The sequence below is a fragment of the Lytechinus pictus genome, chromosome 15 (assembly GCF_037042905.1).
Source record: "Lytechinus pictus isolate F3 Inbred chromosome 15, Lp3.0, whole genome shotgun sequence".
Lineage (NCBI taxonomy): Eukaryota > Metazoa > Echinodermata > Echinoidea > Temnopleuroida > Toxopneustidae > Lytechinus > Lytechinus pictus.
Genome location: NC_087259.1, coordinates 2,345,901 through 2,371,654, shown reverse-complemented (window position 1 = coordinate 2,371,654; position 25,754 = coordinate 2,345,901). Strand labels below are relative to the sequence as shown.

The 25,754-nt window shown below is 36.3% G+C and overlaps 1 protein-coding gene across 1 annotated transcript; it reads right to left on the bottom strand.

Moving 5' to 3' along the window:
- Nucleotides 1-1,159: 1,159 nt before the first annotated feature.
- Nucleotides 1,160-25,104, bottom strand: LOC129277604 (guanine nucleotide-binding protein-like 1). The gene is made up of 11 exons (XM_054913758.2): nucleotides 24,750-25,104; nucleotides 16,749-16,902; nucleotides 14,806-14,893; nucleotides 13,477-13,674; nucleotides 12,637-12,913; nucleotides 9,928-10,014; nucleotides 9,422-9,574; nucleotides 7,259-7,437; nucleotides 5,284-5,455; nucleotides 4,306-4,446; nucleotides 1,160-3,373 (listed from the first exon to the last, which is right to left on the bottom strand). Exons 1-11 carry the CDS (start codon nucleotides 24,859-24,861, stop codon nucleotides 3,072-3,074), a joined length of 1,863 nt encoding a protein of 620 aa, XP_054769733.2. The 5' UTR covers nucleotides 24,862-25,104; the 3' UTR covers nucleotides 1,160-3,071.
- Nucleotides 25,105-25,754: the final 650 nt, after the last annotated feature.

Here is a 25,754-nt window from a genome sequence, read left to right as displayed (position 1 = left end):
CTCTAAATTATATAAAAAATTGGTCAGTAAAAGAAAAAATAATCAATAAAAAAAATGATCAATATCATGATGACACTGATATGTTCATATTACATTCTATGGAATTTACTACCATTACAAGCCCAATAGCAATAGTTACAAAGAAGGAACAAAAATGGAATTACAATAAGCTCAATATTATTTTTATTTAAAACAAATTGCATTTAAGTACACATGTACCATTGACTCAAAAAGAAAATAGAAAGAAAGAGGGGGAAAGGGAATTTGATTTGGTAAACATAAGTACTGTGACAGATTTATGAAGGAGACTTCCTCAGATCTTAAACTAATAAACAAAATTTGACTTATCAATCAATCTTAAATAAGTTCAGTTCATTCTGTGATAAACTTAATAGGAACATTATGCAGTACTTGTCTGCAATGGAGAAGCATAGCAAATCTTTACAGACATCTGAATTGAAAGCCAAATCTATAAGTATTAAAATGATTAACATTTTGACACATGAAGAGTTTTATCACTAGTATCCCATCTTGCTGCTTCATTGTAAATTTATTTCTTTGAGCCCTTTGAACCCTAAGGTATTTGTGGCATCTTTTCCCCGCTGGTACATGTACCCTGCCCGGCCCGACTGAAGTTGTTTACTTTCTTGTAGACCTAGTCTACTGACAGAAATATCATCTTTAGTGTCTGTTTTAGGCTCAAAATCACTGCTTTGACCACTGTTTTTATGTTAATTGGCTGCAAGTATTTTCAATTTTGGTTTATCGTGATGGAGATGCTTGTCATAATTGAACATATGCTTCCCAACATGATAAACAACATATCTTTGTATTTTGGTGTTTCTTATGATGTAAAATTTGTGTAAATTGAGCTTTTTGATTGGATTTTTTAATGTACTTTTATGTAACATTTTGTGAGGGTTATGCAATTTGGCTTTTTGGCCCATATAGATACCCTTGTAATAAACCGTTTTAAATAAAAAATCAATAAAAAGTCAGATTTATCAATAGCTTCCCCATAGTAAGCAGGTGACTCGCCGCATATCACGCCATATACAGTATTATCGCACATGCCACATGAGCCTCCCCAGCAGAGAAGTATATTTTTGCCATTTTGGATGCTAAAAACTTCCGAAATCAATACCAATTTTGACTGAAATTAAAATGCGCTATTCGTACAAGAGTAGGGAGAAACCCTGGTGAAGTGGTCCACCTGCACTCCCCCAATCAGTTACATTGGGAGGAGAGACCTGCAGGTCACACTGATTCAGTTCGCTTTTCGCCTTCCAGGCATAGGTGATGCCAAACAAATAATAATAATAAAAAGACAATCCGACACATTTAGAATCCATGTTTTTCAAGTCACATAGCTTCAGGCCAGTATTCCGCCCAATCAGGTATTTGCAAGTTCACAGTGAGGTTGGGATTATCAGGTTCAAAGGGTTAACAAGATAAAATGTACCATAGGACCTTGGACCTCCCAGTTTTTTATTTCATTGATATCCAAATTAAATTGGGTCATGTATTTTCTCCTACTTTAAAGACTTTCCAAAGCTAAAATGAGGAGAAAAAGTACATCTCAGACTCTCAGTGCATTCGAATGAACACACTTAGTGAAAACTGTGTTGCTGTGATAAATCATTCAATTTCAGGCAAGATTTGAATAATAAGGTAATGATCAGGCACTGTTCTACTACCAACTAACTCACTGACTGCTGAATTCTTTAAATCCATAGACTTTGTACATGGACCCACCAGTTCTGGTAGGCAACAGATTAATACGCTTACACTGGCAGATGAATCAAATATTGCTTTGGCCTAATGTACAGACATAGTTCTACATTTCCTCAAAATAGTGATTTATATCAGATGAAAATAGTGACACATACAGTATCTCCACAAAATATATCTATCTTCTTCTCTAGTAGGTTGTTTACCACTGCCTTTTTCCATTTTTTAAAAAAATGTATATACCTAGCATTTGATTTCTCTATTGTGCATGTTTCATCATGTATGTTCATTTGTGCATTGTCAATCACATGAAATGACATTCAAATATCATTGTGATATGAGCTATACAAGAACGGCCGATTTATCATTATTATCATAAATCTATTTTAAAACCATTCAACAGAGCCTATCGGCATATCCCCTCAAAACCACAACAGAGCGAAAAATACATATTTTTATATTTGTGACTGTTTGTAAAATGCATTTAATGCATATTAGTGTATATTTGGTGTTCACTTTTTATATGCCTAAAGCAAGTTTTATGTATTTTTTTATACATGATAATAAATTAACTTGAAAGCAGTGTGTCAATTTAGTATTTTGTATATAATGCAATGCTTGTTATAAACCCGATAACCTCTTGAATCTCCCCACACAGACCTGCACAGCATAGCCAAATAGATTAGAAATAGCATGTCCACTTGCTATAAGTAAACGGGGCATGGGATATATATTTCATTGGCACAGTAAGAGTAAAAGCATTGGATTGCATGCAACATAGAAAATAGCTTCAATGTGCTCTTTTCTTTTCTTTCTTCTTTTATGAAAGGCAACATTCAAAATGTCATTTTCATCTTCAATTTACCTCGTTCAAAACCAAGCAGGATTATGACAGACTGAATATCCTGAAACGGCCCCAAAAGGTACGGGGCCATCTTATAAAGGATCATCTATGGAAAGCCATAGGCAGCATAATTCATCCTCTTTTATGTGGACATCTAAACACAATGATCTTGTGAGATGTTCCCGCAAACATGCATAAAATCACCATGATGTTTTAGGTTTAAGGAGACACTGCACATGCACCTTCTAGATCACAAATTGACTGAAATTTGCTGGACCACTTCCCGAGGTCGGCTTACAGATATTTCCAAGGCATAAAAATACTGATTCATTGGTCTCCAAACTTGACCTGTTCTATTCATTCCATCATGAAGGACTTCCAACCCTCATGTATTCAAATTTCAGGGACTTCCAAGTTACAAACATCCAACATCAACTTGATCAAGTTTACCATGAAATACCTGACTATCCATCCTTTCTGCTGATTCTTTCATCTATCATGCATCCATCAGTAAATCAAAAGGGTTTGTGGTCCTTAGACCCTTTGACCTTTCACCCCCATCATCACCACTGTCCATTTCCTGTTGACCTTTCCGCCTCCGCTCCCTCCGTCTCGAGTCTGACTCTCTGTCGACGTCATTGCTCTCAACATCAGCATCGCTTTCCTCGCCGCTGCTGGTAAACTGGTCCGAGAGATCATCATCTTTGTCGCCCTCTCTGTCGACATCCTCCTCTACCCGTCTGTGTTGGTCCTGCAGTCGACCAATCTCAAATGTCTCTTGGTGCTGCTCCCAGCATTCTTTTGTGGATGTCAGGAAAAACAAAAAAGAATATCCGGTTTCATTTCATTAACTCCCAACAAAACTAATGATACTGCCCCTTCCCCATTATTTTGGGATGTTAGGAACACCCCCCCAAAAAAAAAAAAAAAATCATTCAATTTCTTCCACACATTTAGAAAATTCCTCCAAATGCAGTTAACACACAAACCACAAAATTTGAGCAGATAGAAATACAGAGCATAACATAAAACATTAAAATATGCAAGTGAAGTCTAAATTACTGTTTACAGATGTAGAATTATAAGCACTTATCGAGTCTGACCATGAAGTGATCAAATGGGAAGGAAGGTCCACAATTAAAAACAAGCTTGAAAGATACTACATGTTATTTTGTGTTATTGCCAAACAATAAGATGTCATCACACCTTGACATACTATTCAGATACAGGAATAAACTAGACGGGATTCTTGATTGCACAGTCAAAATTTATGACTCCGCGGCTCCACTACTGCCAGACCAATATAACACACGCCTAACTTCTACGATTTTGAATAGACCTCTTTGACTCGCAAGATCTAATCAGATCATCATTCCCATAGGCATACAGAGTGAACAACCCGAAATCATTAATACCTCCAACAACTAACAATTCTAACAACCGTTAACTTTGGATGCTTAGAGTTTCAATTGAATGTAAGTTTAGTGATATGGTTAAACAGTTTGTTTGTAGTTATATCTGAACCCAACATTGTATTAAGGTTAGCATGCCTTGGGGTTAAAATTTGATTTAATCAAGCTTTATGGTTGAATGAGCTCAGGTTTAGTTTGGTATTGATTTAAGGTTTTTTATCAAAATGATAGATTAGGTGTCAGAGTTAGTAGTAAAGAATCTCTCAAAATATTGATGCCCAGTTAATTGCTGGAAAAGTTATAACTATATAATCTTACCTTTTTGAGCCGTGTAGTCTGGTGGGGTCATGCACATGCAGAGTCGGCCATCTACGGCCATCCTGAGGATATTATTGGCCGCCCTGTAGACATCTTTCCTGGCTGCTTTAGCGGTGATGAAGCCACGTTTCTCCGCCCAGGCTGCAGGGAGCGACAGAAGAAGAAAAAAACAATCTGTTAGCTTTGGCAAGAAAGACTCCAGATTTCAATCCAGACTCCCTGTATCAGAAACTTGTTTATTGTTATCACTTTCATGAACAGTCCCATGGGGATTTCAGTGGACATTAACAAATTTCAAGATGAACGTATTCAAAGGCATTTTTGGAGGGATAAAAGTATGTAAATGATTTAATCAATTGAGACTGGTAAAGACTGACATTTTGCAAGATTACATGCTTTCAACGGTTTACAGAAAATATCATTGAATTGAATTGTGACCTACCTATTAAGCCGTTCAATGCTACATTTTGGACAGTACGTGTCAGTGCAACAGTATGAATGTTGCACATCCAGCCCCCCCCCCCTTTGCTTGCTTACAACAATAAGCTAATAAGGCATTGTACAATTTACTTTAAGTACCATTAGTTGATTACAAAGCTTCAGTAACTTTATATCCTAAGGTACATGTACATGTAAGCTCTTGATATTCATATGAAAGAGTAAAGAAATCAAGTTTTTAGGCGCAATAAAGACATTCTAATGTGTATGTTTGGGGAATTTTACTAGCCCTTTAACAGTAACTTAAAATTTTAACTCTCTAACTTGGCAATGTAATATTATAAATAAACCCTGGCTATTCATATGAACAATTGGCAATCATTTCATTAAAACTGCAACCATCATTCATTGTAGTTCAGTTCATGTTATATTGAAACTACATATATTTTCAAGAAGAAATTGATTTTTTTTTTAATTGCTGCCAATTTATAGCAGGGAAGTAGAAGAGAAAACAGTTCTGTCTGTTACCATGCTCATTACCTTCACAAATATCATAAGCAGACCAATGCGCCCCTGTAGCGCCCTCTGGTGATCCATCAGCCTCAGGGTGTCGTATCCTTAGAATCTGTGTCAGTGGTATTCTCTGTGCAAGGTACCCAACTGCTGTGTATGGCTCCTGTACTTGAGCTATGGGATAAATTCCTGACAGAATCTGGAAAGAAAATGCAAAAATTTGACGTTATTTCTTTAAAATTCTTGCTGATCTCCATCTACTACATTTCTGCTTACAAAAATAGACAACCGGTAAATAAAAATTTGGCTCTAAAAACACCATCTTGCCTAAGTCTGTATGAAATACAAAATTTGTCAATTTAATGCAAGTCTAAAGACATTGTCATCTTTCTATTTTTACCAGTGAATGATAAGAAATGCAACAAATCACAAAAATATATGATCAATGAACGAAGATATCCTCTATATCATTGTCTATTCTCATACATGTATATTTTATTGTATTTATGACCAAATGTTTTCCAGAATTTAATTTTGATCAATTCTAAGTAATATTTCAGATGGCCTAGGATGCAAAATTAGTTGTGTTTACAAGCAATTAATGGGAAAAAATTGGTGGATTGGAGCCAATATGCAATAACAAAGTGTTCCATGCCCTAGACTAGTGACCCCCTTATTCCATTTTTCATTAACTTGGTACCAAAAGATCTGGAAGACTTGTTCTGATTCTCTAACATAGTATCACAATGTAGGGTGGTTATAAGCAATCACAAATTCCACACAGATGATATAGGGTTACTGGTTGTAAGACACTTACTATGGCAACAAGTGCTTCAATCTATACCTCTTAAAACCCAACCTCAAACATAACTCTAAACCTCACAGGATATTAAACCTAAAATCCTGAGCATTAACCCTAAATAGACTGGGCTATTTTGATGCCTAAGAAGACTGGGGGGGGGGGGCTGATTCAGCCCCCCCCCCTATGATCTCAGCCGTCGACTGCGCGATCGCGACAAAAATTGGCACGTGCATTACCCATGGCATAATCTCCAAGACTGTAGGATCAAATTTTCCGAAAAATCTCATAATTAATTAATTATGCTAATTTATGCGTAAAATCAAAGATTTGCTCTAATTAAGTAAATAAGGCCTCTAAACTGCTAATTTTTCATTCACAGACTCTTTGAAGGATTCTGATCAAATGTACTTAAAAAAAAATTCAATATCACAATTCTTTTCTTATGTATTTTATTGTTTTTTAAATTTCTTATGTATTTCTATGTTTTTTATTGTTTTTTCATTGGAAATTGTCCGCTACTTTATTCTGACCATAAACAAGATGAAATTAATTGAGTTTGATTAGTAAATTTGAAAATAATGATACATTTATGAATTTTGGCTAAAAACACAATTTGCATTGGATTTGTACACAAATTCACGTTTTTGAGCAACTTCGGGTCGACATGCACTTACAAAATGTTGCGTAATTTCGGAACCACGTACCCGGGCGTCGCAAATTTGGTTTCAAAAGTTGCGCAAGACTTGAAAAAAAAAAGTCATGGAACGGCGCGGTGCCAGCTTTTCGCGTTACAGATTTATCGCGAAAAATGTCGAGGGGGGGCTGAATCAGCCCCCCCCCCCCAGTCTTTTTAGGGTTAAAACCCAAACCCTATGTCTTCTGAGAATGAAGAAAGGGGCAATAATGTAGAGTATCCAGTTTTCTGAGATTAGGTGAAAACTACCGGTAGGCCTATCAAAACATTTTTTTAAGGTTAAGCATGTGTTTGTCAAGCTTTATCTGCATAGAAACTTTGGGTTTTTTCTAAATATTTTCACTTTTTCCAATTGCTTTATCATATTTTTCACATGTCACAGAACACTGAATGTTATGTTAAGAATAATGAAGAACACAAAAATTGGCATTTTAGGAAACAGAAAACGTGGGTCTCCAGAATATGGCTGCAAGAGAAAATGCTAGGACATCTTCTTGAATACCAACCTGAAATTGTTTATCAACCAGAGAGGGAAATACAAGACCAGGGGAATCACATAGCTTGACCATTGGTGTGAGGAATATGGTCTGGAAATGCTTTGTATGACCAGGTGTCCTGGATGCGCTGACCACCTTATGACCACACAGACCGTTCATCACTGAAGATTTACCCACATTCGGATGACCTGATAGGACCATACACAAAGAAATAATTCCTTTCAATATAGGTATATACATATGGAGCTTCTGTAGTCTACTTCTCACATAGTGCAATCCCACACATGCAAAACTCATTTAGTCTAATACCAATCAGCTGGGCCCCATTTTACAAAGAGTTGCGATTGATCCAATTAATCGCAACTATGGAAAGCCAGCAAAGTCAACATATAAAATGAATGTTTGCTCAAAAAAATTTCGAGATATGAATGTATGTCCATACATTCATTGATTTCTTGACAATTTGGTGTGTTATCCTTTGTTTACAAAGAACATTTTGCAAATTTCCTGTAGAAAAATTATGACACTGATGGATTTCCATAGAGTTACGATTGATTGGACCAATCATAACTCTATGTAAGACGGGGCCTACTGCCAATTGGTCTACACTACATGTACATGTATACTTGGTTTAATACCAAATTGGTTTAATCACATTAACAGTAGGCCTATAATACCAACACGGTCTAATCTAATTTCTACTTTGTCAACTAATTATTTTGCACTTTGTCAAATGAAAATTCAATTCATGAACTCTCCATATTAGCCTAGACAAATTTAAGTTAGACTGAGTGGATATTAGACAAAATGGGAATGGCGGCTATAGCTGAATTGGAAATTATACAAAATGTAGGGACAGTGATTTTCCATTAAAAAAAAAGTCTTTTCTGTTTCTGCAATCATGTTATTCCATTTCAACCTTGATCTAAAATCAGGGTTGTTGATTTTTTTGATTTTTTTAAAAAAATCAAAAAAATCTGATTTTTATGATTTAAATCGGATTTTTATGATTTAAATCAGATTTATTTGATTTTTTTCCAATGAAAAATAATGGTCACACTTAACAAGATTTAAACTATATTTAAACTGTTTTACACCAATAATAGTGGTCAAGTAGTCTTTTGAACATTGTGTATTGTACTATTTGACACAATAATCCACTTATATACAGGTTATTTTTTTATTATTTTTTTATTTATTTGCATTATAGAGAGGGACATTTTATGGAAGCCCAAGTAAAGTTATGTATTATGTATACATTTAAACTTTTGAAATTTTTATATCAGTCAGTTCAAAACATCCGAAGTGTTACTCCAATGCATGAAGTACTCAAATAACTTGAGAATTTCCAACAAAATTGACATTATTAAAGGCCTGTTAGGGTTCCTATACTGCCCTTGGGAATTCTAGCTGGGAATATTTCCTAGAATTATCACATAGGGGATTTTAGCTAGGAATATTTCCTAGAACTATCACATGGGGGACTTCCCAACTAACAGCTGGTAATAGCTAATAAACAAAGGGTTTTACAGCTTTTGTGATGCATGAATCATGTCTGGAAGAAAATCAGACCCCATTTGGTACTTTTTTGAGAAACTGCCATCAAAATCTGCAACTGGATGCAGAGCAAAGTGCAAACTATGTGGTTTTGAGTTGATGGGGATTGTGAAGCGGATGAAAACACACATACAGAGAGTTATTTATCATTACTTCGTTAGAAACTTGTTGTTTTCATCAGTTTTGCTTGTTTTACAATTTGAAAATAAAACAGTGGTGTTAAATCAGACTCCATGAGGGTGTATCATTCTTTAAAAGTATCTCTAAAGCATGTGGAACAGAAATGAAAATGATTACATTGAAAGTATCTGTTAAGAAGAAGAGAAAATAGAGAAAACTAATTTTTTTCATAAAAGTTGATTTAAATCAGTGATTTTTTTTTAAATCATGATTTAAATCGCGATTTAAATCATGATTTAAATCGACATGATTTAAATCAAACAACCCTGTCTAAAATTGAAATTTTGTTTTACAAAGCATGACATGAATTCCGTTTTGTATAGGTATTTTCATGGTAAATGGGCTAATTAACAATCATACTGTTTAAAATTTCTTTTATATTTTGACTCTATAATCAAATGTTTGAAGAATAAAAACATATCCAAGTTCACTCACCGACGCATCCTATTGTAATGATGCTGTCTTTAAATGCCTCATGTTCCTCATACATTGTCATCTCTACAGGGTTTGAAGTGATGACCTGCGAGGCTAGAGTCTCCTCACCCCTCATCTCAGCCTCAATCTTTTCTCGCCAACTACTTAAATCAACTAAACACACAAGGAAAATCAACAATGATAGTCTTGATAACAGTGAGCAAAAGGAAAAATTGAATTTTAAGACTATAAAATAAAGAATTATAACTGAAAGCTGTAGCTTATTTACAAAGCAAATTTTTGTTCTCTGAATAATTGCCAAGCTATGCCAAGTCACAGAGCCCTAAAAATGATATTAATCCATATTCTATAAGGCACTAAAAACGAAAGTGTTCACAGATTTTTATCACCCGTCAGCATATTCATTCAGACATGCCGACATACAATGTAAGCACACATTCTCCACACCCTGGGGAGTATCATTTATAAATCATAATATTACAAATCATTGTTATGAAACAACATACCTTTTCCATTGGATATTGCCTCGCATGCTTTCAGAAGCTGCATTGGACCCACTGCCGTAAACTTCCCACGTTTCCTTCTCTTGAATCCTAAAAGAAAATCACACAACGAAATGGTAAACTGCCACGTGGTCTAAACCCACTTCATCTACTATTGGTTTGGTCTCATCCCATATTGTCTAATCCTTGTTTGTCTACTAAACCAGTTATCTACTAACCCATCTACCATTTTGCCTAGATTACACATTTTGTCTAATACTGTAAAAGTTGACATTTTCGAGGATTTCGCAGCAAGATCGGCGAGCGCAAATTTAACAAGTGGAACGCCTCTGGCAGTCTCGCCTGCATTACGCAATTTAATATAGCAGCAGTGCTAACTTTGAAAACTACTATAAAATAATCATTCATATAATGACATAATACCACGTTCATTGACCATAAATGACATTTGAACGGAGACTTAAGACTGTCAACTACACCCATGTCCACATTTCATTCACTCTATCCATAAACTTTCAAAGTTATGATGGCACTTCAACAATTACCCCAACATGGCCTAAGTTTATTGAACTTAACTGACCTTTGACTTGGTTTTGTGACCTGAAACTCACAGGGGATGTTCAGTGATGCTTGATTACTCTTATATCCCAAGTTTTATGAACTAGATCCATAAACTTCAGAGTTAGGATGGTAATTCAACAAATACCCCCAACACGGCCAAAGTTCATTGACCTTTAATGACCTTTGACCATGGTCATGTGACCTGAAACTCGTACAGGATGTTCAGTGATACTTGATTACTCTTATGTCCAAGTTTTATGAACTAGATCCATAAACTTTCAGAGTTAGGATGGTAATTTAACATATACCCCCAACACGGCCAAAGTCCATTGACCTTAAATGACCATTGACCATAGTCATGTGACCTGAAACTCGCACAGGATATTCAGTGGTACTTGATTAACCTAATGTCCAAGTTTCATGAACTAAATCCATAAATTTTCAAAGTTATGATGGTAATTCAACAAATACCCCCAACTTGGCCAAAGTTCATTGACCCTAAATGACCTTTGACCTTGGTCATGTGACCTGAAACTCAGGCAGGATGTTCACTAATACTTGATTAACCTTATGTCCAAGTTTCATGGACTAGATCCATAAATTTTCAAAGTTATGATAGTAATTCAACAAATACCCCCAACTTGACCAAAGTTCATTGACCCTAAATGACCTTTGACCTTGGTCACGTGACCTGAAACTTTAGCAGGATGTTCACTTATACTTGATTAACCTTATGCCCAAGTTTCATGAACTAGGTCCATACACTTTCTAAGTTATGATGTCATTTCAAAAACTTAACCTTCGGTTAAGATTTTGAAAATAATTTTCCCAACATGGTCTAAGTTCATTGACCCTAAATGACCTTTGACCTTGATCATGTGACCTGAAACTCAGGCAGGGTGTTCAGTAATACTTGATTAACCTTATGTCCAAGTTTCATGAACTAGTTCCATATACTTTCTAAGTTATGATGTCATTTCAAAAACTTAACCTTAGGTTAAGATTTGATGTTGACGCCGCCGCCGCCGCCGTCGCCGTCGGAAAAGCGGCGCCTATAGTCTCGCTCTGCTATGCAGGCGAGACAAAAACACGCAAATTTATGAGCATCTATTTTAATGCAAGATTTGAACCGCGGTTAAATTGCGTGTATCGTTTTAGCAAAGAGATTGCATAATTTGACCTGTAGAGGGCAACATTTAAGCAAGCAAGCTTGAGCTCCAAAATCATATGCATCGCGAGAATTTGTTCCAAAACAACGCGATCATTTTTTAAACAGTCGCAGATCGATATTTAAATCATGATTTTGGTTGAAATATAAATTGCTTTTGCTGTTTGATTGGTGAGTGTTTAGATCTGTTTAGTTTTTAAGAAGACGTTGGGTCGATCGCCTAGGTTTGTTGATTGATCTCATGTACTTTGAATAGCCGTAATAACACCCGGTCCTTACCCGGTGCTCGGCCGTCATACCAGGTCAGCAGCACCTCCGTTTTGCCTTCCCCGATGTCCGCCCCACAAAGAAAAGTTGCGCTAAATGTCAAAAAAGCTCATGATTGGATCAAAACAATGCTGAATTATGCCGCTTTTGAGCTAGAATTATGATCAGAAAATACAATTTCGTCGCTGAAATTTTAATTAAAACCATTCACAGATGGGGAAGAAGGAAGTGACTTTGTGATTATGGAGTGAGCATCGCGAATTCAAGAGCCCGCGAATATGTTTTGAAGCTGCCAAGCGCGAAAAATTAATCCCGCGAAAATAACAGTGTTTACAGTATCCCATTGGTCTACCCACTTGCAATAAAATACTTGCAATCAATTTGCAAATTTCTATTGCTGATTTAAAATTGATATCAATTGTAACTATAACAATATGATTTTTTATACTACTTGTTGCAAAACACAGACCATCAATAAAGTGCAAATTTGCAGGTAATTGGCAGACGTGTGGTTGATTTAATAGGGACTCAAATTTGACTTACAATTGATCACAAGTCTGAACACTGTTACTCTCTAGGAAAAGAATTTTCTTATCATCAGAAATATGATGGTAAAACGTAATATCCTTTGAACTTTGTGACATCCTGGGATTTAGAAAAAAAATCTATCAATAAAAAAACTGATTGTAATATGAAATGAAAACTAATTGTTTTACCTGATATACCATCAGAACTTTGTGATTCCCTTGGAAAAGAGGTGAAGCAGACGACTTGGAGCTGAGGAAACTTCTCCTTGAAGTATGATCTCCATGCTACTACCAAAGAAGGTGGGGCTAGGTCAATCTTATTGAGGACAAGAATGAGATGTTTCTTGAGGTCCCTTATAACGTAGTCATAGAGGGCGGGGGAGAAATGGAGTGCCGGATGCCTGATGTCGGCGATCAGCAGCACGATGTCAGACATTTCAAGCACCCTCCAAAGTTGTCTCCATGTCTGACGAAATAAAGTGAATTCAAAATTAGTTTTCTATAAATTGGTTAAAAGTAAAAATAGTAAAACCATAATACCCTTTGATTTTCATATATCACAAAGTCAGTCTGGAATGTAATTATTATTATTGAAGAATTACTTAACTTTCAAACAATAGAAAAAATTTATGTACCAGTACAATTTTTGAAGTGTTTTGGATAAAAATGGTTGCATTGAGTTTGGGTCAAAAATGGTGATCAGTCATCCTAGCCATTGGATCAATATTATCCACAACCAGCATCTCCACCATGAAGCAAACATAACAGACATTCATTTGGATGTTGCAGGAAGTGTAGCTTCAATTGCAAATTGAGTTTAAGTACCAAAATAAAGTGTGACAGTACATTGCATGAAAGATGAATTGCAACTGAACACAAATCAATTGCAAATTTGTATATAAACAAAGTACTTATGCTTGATTTGGAACCGAGTGTAAGTTTTGGGCAATTCCCTGATCTATATAAATCATATGTAGAATTGCTTTCATAGAATAACCATCAAATGAAATAATAATAAAAATACAATACCTCTAGATTTATTTCAAAATAGCTGAGTTGTTTTGAAGGGAACTTCTCATAGATTGTTTGGAGGTAGTTTCTGAATTCTTGTTCCTCTCTTTGTTCAAGCTTATCTTTGCTGATGTTATAGTCCCACGGCGGTCTCTTGGGCATGTCTAGGACTGAGCCAGGCTGGTAGATATCATCTATATCGACCTCTTGGGCACTCTGGAACATAAAACCAGGAGGTTGTTTCACAAAAAGTAAGTCTGACCTAAAGTCACGTTTAAGCAGGGCTCGACATTAGCAGTGGCTCGGTGGCCCGGGGCAACCTAAATTGAGAGTCTGGCCACCAGAATTCATTAAAAGCCCAGACTTGGTGGCCCGGTCAGGCAACCAAAGTTTTGATAAATTGTAATATTTTCTATTGCTTTAGGGCCACCAAATTTGCTTTACAGGCCACCAAAAACATGACATAATTTACATTGGTGGCAGGGTTGTTTGATTTAAATCATGTCGATTTAAATCATGATTTAAATCGCGATTTAAATCACTTGATTTTTTTTTAAAAAATCACTGATTTAAATCAACTTTTATGAAAAAAATTAGTTTTCTCTATTTTCTCTTCTTCTTAACAGATACTTTCAATGTAATCATTTTCATTTCTGTTCCACATGATTTAGAGATACTTTACAAGAATGATACACCCTCATGGAGTCTGATTTAACACCACTGTTTTATTTTCAAATTGTAAAACAAGCAAAACTGATGAAAACAACAAGTTTCTAACGAAGTAATGATAAATAACTCTCTGTATGTACACCAAACTGTTAAATCTTCAATAAAATAATATATAAAATCTACAAAGGTGCTCAAAGTCCACAACTTGGATACTTTTACAAAACAGCTGAACTACTTGTATGTACCTCCTTCTTGTTACTATTAATACCCATTTTGGTATACTTTCATTGCAGTTATGACGCTAATCACCTGTACATAATGGGTCAATTATTAAAAATCATCTAATAGAACCTTGAAAGATCAGCTCCTTGATTTTAAGCTGAGGGACAAATGACAATGCAATACATGGCAGCTTCAAGAATAATCATGTTTTTATTCACATGGCCATCATCGCAACTAAATTTCTAATTTTTCTAAATGTATGTGAGCAAGTAAAATACCGTAGATAAGTTGAATGTGGTGAAACACAAAAATATATGTAGTGTATACTTCATTACAAATACATTGTACAATTAGGCTCAAGTACTAAAAATAAATTGAATTGTATGCAATTATCTAATCTTAGTTTTGAACCTGCCAATATATAGGTAAGTATAATAAGGTAATAATTTTATTTACCTCTGGCAGGGGTTCATACGGTTGCATAGCTTGCTTCTTGCGTTGTGCTAACTCTGACTTTGATTCCTTTTGAAAGTGCAGGTGAAATCTACAAGGGGAAAATAATAAAGCTATTGCTTCACAATTCATCCAAAGATCTTTTAATTTGTATACATAAATATGAATTTTAACTCGTGAAACACACTCAAATAAGATTGAAATAGAGATCCTCATGACTTTTATTTCCTGTTAAACACTTGTTTCTATCTCCTACATGTAGACCTTGAACCTCTACTTGATAGGAATCAATGTGTTTTTTACAGCCAATGTGAACCTTCTCTTAATGTTCATTTGTTACACTAATTCACTTGATTCTCAGTCCATGTTCACTGGATTACAACATTTCATTTTACCACAGCACGGATCAACATAGCACGGATGCTGCAGGATCTCTTTCAAAATGTCTAAAAATGTGTGGGGTCTGGGGTAAATCACCCAGTGGGGTTCAGGGAAAGGCTACTATTAGCAGACTTCACCCCACTCAATTTGGATTAGACACCCCCCCCCCCACTCTTCCTTTTAAAAGACATAGCCCAACTGGATCTTGATCCCAAATCAAAGGTCTGCAATAATAACAAAATCATTGTATTCTGAAAAAAGGAAAACCCGACAAAAAAAAACAATCCCTGCAATGAATTCAAAATTTACAGGGCATATATTACACTCTAAACTAGCTACGGACATTATTTTTGTTGACCCAACTCCAGAAGACATGGTTAGCAAAAAAATCGTAGATGCAAAAGTTTGCCTTGTACCATTTAACATTTTTTTTTTGTCCAAAGAGTACTTTAGCCCCGCAGTTTTCTTGTATCAGTGAAAGCCCTTGTCTAGGGGAAGAGCCCTGCGGAAGTTCAAGGGGACAAGTGCAATGTTCAAACTTTGACGAAAAAGTCAGACTTTCCTCAATTTACTAGCCTTCAAAAAAAAAACAAGTGGAATGCCTCTGGCCGTCTCACCTGCATCACGCGATTCAATATAGCAGCAGTGCTGATTTTGAAAACTACTATAACTCGCACAAGATGTTCAGTGATACTTGGTTACTCTTATTTCCACGTTTTATGAACTAGACCAATACACTTATAGAGATATGATGGCAATTCAACAAATACCCCCAACGTGGCCAAAGTTCTTTGACCTTACATGACCTTTGAACTTGATCATGTGACCTGAAACTCGCACAGGATGTTCAGTGATACTTGATTACTATTATGTCCAAGTTTTATGAACTAGACCAACACACTTTCAAATTTATGGCTGTAATTCAACAAATACCCCAATTTGGCCAAAGTTCATTGACCCTAAATGACCTTTGACCTTGATCATGTGACCTGAAACTTGCACAGGATGTTCAGTAATACTTGATTACTATTATGTCCAAGTTTCATGAATCAGATCCATAAACTTTCAAAGTTATGATGGTAATTCAACAGATACCCCCAATTCGGCCAAAGTTCATTGACCCTAAATGACCTTTGACCTTGGTCATGTGATGTGAAACTCATGCAGGATGTTCAGTGATACTTGATTAACCTTATGCATAAGTTTCATGAACTAGGTCCATATATTTTCTAAGTTATGATGACATTTCAAAAACTTAACCTTAGGTTAAGATTTTGATGTTGATTCCCCCAACATGGTCTAAGTTCATTGACCCTAAATGACCTTTGACCTTGGTCATGTGACATGAAACTCAGGCAGGATGTTCAGTAATACTTGATTAACCTTATCGCCAAGTTTCATGAACTAGGTCCATATACTTTCTAAGTTATGCTGTCATTTCAAAAACTTAACCTCAGGTTAAGATTTGGTGTTGACGCCGCCGCCGCCGTCGGAAAAGCGGCACCTATAGTCTCACTCTGCTATGCAGGTGAGACAAAAAATGAACAAGCAAGGCAGCCATGTACCTGTTTGGATCATACTGTTTATCCTTTCCTATTCCTAGTGTCATTGGTTGCTGGTTCAGTGCATTTACCTCTGGCATCTCTCCCTCTGAGGTTGAGTTCCTATCCTCACTGCTCAGAAGTTCTTGAGACTGCTGTCGAGACCTGTGAGACATCCCTAGACAGAGGAAAAAAATGAATGGGGGTATTTTATCTACTTCTGTTCATTTCGTAATTAAATACACACGATACTATGAGCTATTAATGTACTTTGCAAGCTAAGACGGTTACTTTCTAAATTTGTGGGAGAATCAGCCAAGGCTTAGGCCCCATGTAATCTATGAAAGGGGTGGATGATGTTCTAGGAAGAACATCCAACAACACAAGATGTTCTTGGGTGTCTTTTCTCACCCACGGTGAATCGCAAACGGCAGGGTGCTTTGCTGATGTGGGATGGGTAGTACTGGTCGTCTCTGTTGTCGCCGTCAGGATTTATCTTGCAGAAGTAATCATTGATAACATCAAAGGCTGGGAAATCATATAGATTCTTTGACTACAATACAGCAACCTCGATGAGGGCATGATACAAGACATGCAGCTGCTATAAACAACTGGTGAAGTTTTCTATCTATTCTTAGGTGCTACATGTAGATCAGAGTCTTATTAATATATTCCTACAAGTTACAGTTAATATTCATTATTTGTAGATATTCCAATTTGTAATGAGCATTTGAATGAAATAAAAATATCTTCATATCAAATTATCAGTTTGATTAAAGTTTAATATGGGAAATACACTCCATACATATGTAAAAAAGAGGAAAATCTGGGGATCTTATTAGGAGCAAGAAATGGTCACCGGGCCAGTCATGCATATTAAAGCTGTGTCTATAAAATGGCCAGCTTTATTAGCTAATACTCCTGGTAATACTCAAATTGGCAGGAATCCTACCTGGGATACAAAAACTTTTTTTTATTGTATTAATGTAAAATATGACGGATCTGTCGCAACTATTTCTGTTTAGATCAGAAATGGCAAAATAAGTTTGTATTGTACAACGCCTACTTTATAGCTTGTTGTACGCGAGCAAATGAGAGGCTGAATGTCAAACATTTGTACCGTTGCATACAAGACGTACCATCCAAAATGTACCGTTGCACAGCTTTAGGAGATGATGTCACAATACGATTTAATTCATTGCGCTCAGTAAAATAAACGTACAATACTCATATAAGCCTGCTGGCTAAATGCGCAATGCTGCCCAAGGTCATGTGCGCTTGTGGGATTTTGCTTTTCGGTTTCCACTAATTTTACTCCCTTTTCTTAGATTACTGCAGGGAAAAACTCTTTGTTTTTTTCTTCATATTTTCGCTAAATTCCGAGGCGTTGTACAACACGAATAGCGAATATTCTTATTCGTGCAATAGTGCAAGATTTTGCATTCGGTGAAAGAAAGATCGAGCATCTTTCTTTCACCTCATGCGAAATCTCGCACCATCGCACTCATGCCTATTCGCTACTAAGTTGTATACTGTAGCAGGCACAGGTTGACTGGAAAGCCTTCAGTTCACTGCATCCCATGATTCGCCTTTAAAATCTTCCTCTGATCCTCTCTATCTCCTCTCTCTCTTTCATCTCTCTTTTTTTCTTTCTCTCTACTCTCTTTCTTTATGCCACTCTTATTTTTTATCAATATATCATTGTGTCTAATTTTGTTAAACTCTGATAATGTAATGTGTAATCAATTTGAATCATTATCAATGTTAACTTCATGTACATTGTAATTCAGCCTTTGGACTGCCATGTGTTTTTGTTTTGTTTGTAAACAAATACAATATTACAACTACTACTACTAGAATTCACTCAACACACAACGCTACGCCTATATCATCAGACTTTTTGTTAGACGCGTTTCGGCATGAGCTGGACTTGAACCCCTCACGTTGAGATCTACGATCTTATCCGAAACATGCGCTCTAACCAACTGAGCTACACTGCCTCCAACTTACTATGACCAACGAAAGGATCGATGATAACTAAGTTTTTATCATCATATGAAAGGAACTAGCGGTAACTGCAGTCAAAGGTACGATATTTCTGAATTTTATATATTTTTTGTCAACTCAAGTTGGATGTAATTTCTTTTTCATAATGAGACATATTATGTACAAAATCGATCTGAAAATTTGGTTTCCACCTCTTCAGTCTATGTATTGGTGAGTGGAGCCAACGCAGTTCAGCGGAGCAACCAAAATACAGAGACTGAAGCTTTTGGTCTAAGTCTAGAGAGGCTAGACTAGAATATAATCTAGTCTCTAGACTCGACCTAGACCAAAAGCTTCAGTCTCTGTATTTTGGTTGTTCCGCTGAACTGCGTTGGCTCCACTCACCAATGCATAGACTGAAGAGTTGTTGGCCCGTACGTAAAGACAATGTATTAGCAGTAACGTTAGATCTAACATTCGGCGGAAACCCGATTTTCGGATCACATTATAAAAAAGAAATTACGTCCAAACTTACGAAAAAATATATAAAATTCAGAAATATTGTACCTCAGACCGCAGTTACCGCTAATTCCTTTCAAATTTATTTATTTATTGATATATTCATATTCAACAATCATCAAAGTACAATGTACATTTCGTAATACCGTAAATCATTTTAACAATGAAAAAATGCATAAGGGCATTTTCACGGTAACTGACATTACACGGCACAATGTTTTCACACCTTTCATTGTGTGTATCTCTAAAACAACAAATGATGGGAGTTTGCTTTTGATAGAGTTAATAAAGTGAACCTTGCTTTATACTCTGATACTAAGTTTTCCTATGTAACCACATTTTTTTACGCATCAGCAAGCAAAAATGTGTCGGTAACTGACATTACGCAAAAGGACATGCAATTTCAGGGTGTTCATTAAAATTGAAATATCTCATAGATAGAGTAATAATTTGAATATGTAAATATACCTCCGTTACTAGGTTAAGATGTGTCAAAATATTAAACAATTCGTTTTTGTCTTTTGGGGGCTATGATAATTTTTCCACAACCATGCTGGTAACTGACATTACACTTAATTTGCCATAGAGATAACACATGGAAGTCAAATGTGTGGAATCATTGCATTGTATCTTCTGTGCAGGGCTTCACATGAAAGTGAGCTTGATGTGAACATTTCAATGAAAAAAATTTTTCTTTTTCTTAATTCCTTTCTTTGATTTGAACATTTTTATCATTACTTGTCGGTAACTGACAATACACATTAACATATTACCAGTGCTATATAATTTTCAAAGGCATAATTTTCTTGGTACTTGAATGTAAGGCTTTTTAAAATCATAAAAGTTTCATAATACTTCACATTTTTAATTATCAAAAGATAAGAAATGTTTTATGTTTTACTTACTTGGGGGGGGGTGGGGTCATAGCAGCTACATGTTTTCCTATAGTAATCTAATATTGCATTGACTGTACACAAGGATTGTTCTGACTATACACCCATAATATATTCATCAGTTTTATATTGACTTTTTAAACCTTTTCCTTCTCCAACCTCCCCCTCCCCTCAAAAAAGGCAAAATGAATAAGGGTCTCCTCCCCTAGGCTACACGTACCCCTCCCCCGAATCTCATGCAGCCATGTAATTTTATTGATTTCTATTCTGGTCAGTGCAAGCAATGCTTGTTCATATCTGTCCGATTTCAATTCTCTTCATAATTTGTTTAATCATTTTCTTTGCTAATTTCGTTTTTAGCTGTCAACAAAAAATAAACTCCAGCTTCTAAACTGAAACTGAACTATTTGTAAATTACAAAAAAAAAACAGTTTTAGTAGATCCATGCAACATTGATCCGAACTGTCAAATTTCACTTTTCATCTATACTTGTAAACCAAAAACAAAATTGTATCACACATCCACACTACAGTCCTGCCACACTACTAACAGGTATAAAAACCAGAAATTTACTTTTAGCGAGGCAATGCTCAAAAGAATCCTAGAAACTAAAAAAGGGACCCTGGAAATCCCCTTCATCACAATGTTAAAGGTAAATGCTATTTTTGGTAACGATATCAAAATGAGTTCGTACAGGATCCAATGAAATGACCACAAAGTGTCTGTTTGTATAAATAAAACGTATGTGCCAAAGGATTCTGGAAAAAATTGTGTAATTGCTGAGAAATCAGCAAATAAGCACAGGATTCGGGTAGAGCGTCGGGCACGACATTCAAAGCAATAATTATACACTGTCCCAAGTGCGCTTATCTGTGTTGGGGATCTTCAGCCTGAACATTTTTCAGCGTAGATTTCAAGATTTCACGAAGTTCAGTTTATGTAATTGTACCAGATGTAGATCCTCGATGATATACTGACAATTAAGCCTTGTTTTACATACTTTCTCATGAAATCAGTGTTTACTGCAACTACTGGAATTTCTCTTTGAGCTTAAAAATGTTGCAGATTTAGGCAATAGGTTGGGAAAAGTACCCCTACCCCCCCCCCGAAAACCAAACAAAAAATTGTCTGATACAAACAATTAAGTACTTGGTAAGTGCATGTACAAAACAATTTCATAGTAATTTTTTTTGCACGATGGGAATGCAACTTCCTTCATAATTTCATATAGTATTCCTTGTGAACTATATCTTTTAAAAGTCAATAGCAAGCTCCTTCTGGTGTGACTTTTAAAGTGACAGACTTAAATAACAAGTGTACAATATTTCTTCACCATAAAATTGACCACATATTTGCATTTCAATATTGGTAACCAACGTTTTATCATGGTAACTGACATTACATCTCGGTAACTGACATTACATTCTCCACTTGGTAACTGACATTACATATATTTAATGGTACCCTATGGCTTCATTGTTAATTGGTAATCTTTAATTTTGGTGTAGAAGGGAGGGGTGTTACCTAGAGAGGAAATCTACCAAGTTTCATATAATATATCCTCTTTTCCAGGAAATGAGAAAAAAAAGTTCATGTTTTCGGTAACTGACATTACATACCATATCACATACTTCATCAATGTTTTTTTATCAGATGAATGAATTACTGGTGTTTCTTTCTGTGGGATTTTAAAAAGTGTTATAATAGCAAGCTAAATCACAGGCAAAAACATCATGATCAAACCTGTTCTTTAAAAATCTGTCAAAACAAAATATGTAACAATATGCTATTTTCAACACTAATTTGTATCCATACTTTGGCAGCCATTTTGAATTATAAAATAGCTGTATTATTTCAAGCATCGCGATTGGTCAATACGCGTCACATGACATCCAACTTTTTTTGTGCACTGCATGGTAGTGCAAAAGGTGTGCAACGAAAATTGACATTGCACGCTCGAGCAAACCAGTGCGGTAGAAGTCCAACAAAACTGTACTGTAACTTTTAAAAAAATTGTTTCTGTGTTGCTATTTTATAAAACAAATAATGCACTTGCTCTGTCGTGCGTAAAAGTAAATGCAGAGAAAGCTCGGTTTCTTCAGATGGAGCACAATGGGCACTCGCCGCAAGCGGCTCGTGCACAGTGCGACTCCTATCTAAAGAAACCTCGCGTGCTCTGCATTTCCACTAACGCACTCGGCTGCATGCATTATTTGTATAATAAAAAATGGCTGCCAGAGTCGGAAAAAGTTTTGTCTCAGAAACTTCAGGTCTTGTTTTATTAAAAAACATGATATTCATGTCAAACATAAATTTGACATGAATATCAACTTGATTTTTTTGCCTCTGTGTCCATCTGTGGTGAAAATGCCCATTACACATGCAGGATTGAAACGTAGCAATGAAATGAAAATGTGTGGAGGGGCCTACTAAAAAGCAAAGCAAAGCTTGTAAAATGTAGACCCCCTATCAAAAATTTTTTATACAAGGGTAATATGATATAACTTAGATTATTCCTCATTCACGCATGAGTGAGCAAAAACAATTTGAGGAAAGGATACCAAAAACTAATTTGGCGGGGGTATCTGAATTTCAAAAAGAAAATCACATGCCAAAAAGTTCAATATCTGCTCTTTCATTTGATACCTTAATCACAAAAAATGGTCAAGAATTAAAAAAGTTATGTTCCCTCGAAACAATGCTTGTATTTCCATAATTTCATGTAATAAACGTGTTTTCACCGGTTTCCGACAGAAGCTATCGCATGGTTAACAAAAGACTTAATGCATGGCTGATCGTCAACAAAACGGAGTGTCGAGTGAGTTTGAACGCTAGCCTGTAAAACCTCTTTGCTCACTCATGCGTGAATGAGAAATAATCTAAGTAATTTCAGATGAAAGAGGAGATTCTAAGCTTAACAATGGTAGGTCATTTGTCTAATTGTGTTTGAGGTTAAGTTATGATAAATCATCAATAAATATATCGCGATTTGTGCCGCTGCTTTGCGCTTGTAGATGTGCGTGCGCTCGGAACTTGTCGCTCGCATCGATTGGCCAGGATATATCAAAAATTCAATCAGAAAGCCTTGATAAAAGCACAACTCGTTGAACGTAGAGGGCAGCAATACACGGCTGCCATTTTTTCCTCTCCGGCAGAAAAGTTTTAGAAATAAGGAATAAATCATCAGTAATTTTTCTTTCTGATTTTTTCTCAGAATATGTATAGTATCAATAGAAAGATCATTAGAGTTTAACGAAAATAGTGGGCCTTCGTTCAAGATAATGCAATGTCATTTAGAATAAAAAAAAAAAAATCTAGACAAAACACGGTCGCCCGAATTGGTGGACCTGATTACACATGCAGGCTCGCGCTAACACTACCGGCGTAGACCAAAAGCTTCGGTCTCTGTTATGTTGGTTGTTCCGCTGAATTCCGTTGGCTCCACTCACAGAGACCGAAGTTCTAGCGCGATCTGTACAGGGGACTCAATGGCCATATGTGTATGTATTTAAGTTCGGATAAAACAGGGAAGTGAAGTTGCGCGACAGCCGAAGTAAGTCACTGTTTTTTCCCATTCTAAGTTTATTTTTCCCCGTTTTGGTGCATTCTAGGCCACAATGGAATAATAATTTTTATTTTGGTACAGTTCTTTTTATATATTTTTATGAAATAAAGACAAAAATCGATGAGCCCCCTTTGGGGGGATTTTGCATTGTTAACCCCCTAATGGTGGCTGCACGATAGCGAGCCGTCTGTGTACGAGGAGAAATTTAAAAAATAAAAATGTATTAAACTCCTCGAAACAGACGGCTGCCAGCTGTCTACTACCGTCTGTGAATGGGGATTATAATAAAATATCAGAAATTGTTAAATAAATCCCTAGAAACGACAGTTATTCCTGTCTACTCTAGACTCTACTAAACTTTAAAAATAAAGGCTAAAATAAATTTTAAAAATATATTAATTTAAGGCTCTTTAAAACACAATTGGGTAAGAGTTCCATATGCACCCCCCACTAAAATTGAAAATAAAAACATGGAGAAGGTTCAGAAAAATATATCTAGCCCTAATATCGAACATATATGATGGGGAAGTGGAAATACATACCAAAATATGGCTTTATTCCGTCAAATTTCGAGCGAGATCTTGTGCGTGTAATTGTCCATAGACATCGGTTTATTTAGTCAGTAAAGGGTGTGCGAGTCAAGACTGGTCGAACTATCGGTTGATAATCGTAAAAATACCCTTTCGGTATCAGCGCTTCTCGCTAGCATAGCGGGAAAGGTCTTGACTGCAGATCAACCGAGGTGAGTTCGAGTCCCAACTAAGTAAGGTAAGCAACAGTAAAAAAATGATAGAAAAATCTGAAGATGAAGTGAACGAACCGGAAGTCTCAACAATCTTAAGTTTTGACTGTTATTTTTGGTGGGGGGTGCATATGGAACTCTTTCCCACAATTGGCCACATAATTTCACAGACACAAAGTATGTTACAAAAGTTAATTGTGAATGATGATGCAAACCCAATAAAAAATGACATGCAAAACATTCATAGTCATACATGCGCAATGCTGCATTGAGCACGTAGACTACTCAGTCAACAGCATTCCAACGTGAATCTGTCATACCTGCATGGGGGCCGTGCGGCGGCCGATGGTGTCCATCTGGCCGCTTGCGATCTCGCTTCTCCTGAAGCTGATGTTTCTTCTGTTTTCCACTAAATGGCTTCTTTCGAGGCATTTCTGGCTCTGGTTCCTCACTGACTACTTAAACCAACCGACCTCAGCACTAAGAAGTAGATAACATCTTCCAGAATGTTAAAATAAGGTGAAAAAAACCCAGCCAGAGACGTGATACTAATTACTATGTCTATGAATATGATACAGAGATAATTTTCATTCCCAGGCTAGGCTAGCGCTAGGCATGCAGAGCTAGGCTAACTAGGCTAGGCGCAAGAGCTAGAGAGAAGTGTTTACGTGAAGTGCAATCTCCGCGATGTTTTGTTCCTTACAGACGTCAAAGTGTAAAAATAACAAAAGAATTTTAGCGTTAACAAAATTATCTGAGATAGATAGTGCAATGCAGTCGATGGAAAAAAAAAACAGTGACTATAAAAAAAACTAAAAAACAAACAAACATACGAAAATCATAACAAAAAATATGGGGAACCTCGCGGGATGGGGGATATACGGTATCCCATATATATATCAGGGGAAGTTTGCATGAGTACGGTATCCCCCCCCCCCCCCCCCCCTTTGATAGGCACAATCAAAATTTTGCTATGTAAATATCCCGGGGGGGCCACTTCCATTCACGAGTGGATACCATGCGCGACCATGGGGTCTCGAAAAGCACCCTAAACACGTATTTTCCATATACTGAAAATGCACCCCTTTACAAGTATTGGCGTGCAAAACCCGACGGAGTACCCTTAACAAGTATTGTAAACAAAACGATACTCTTGGCAAGGCCTGAAATGAACCCCTAAACAAGTACAGCCATATTTTATTGTTATGTCACGGGTCCTTCGGTCGTCGGTTTTACCTTTATTTTGGTTTAGTACGACCCCATTCCACACCTCGCGCAAATCGGACTCTAAACACGTAGTGTTGGGGCAAAAAGGACATCCTTTA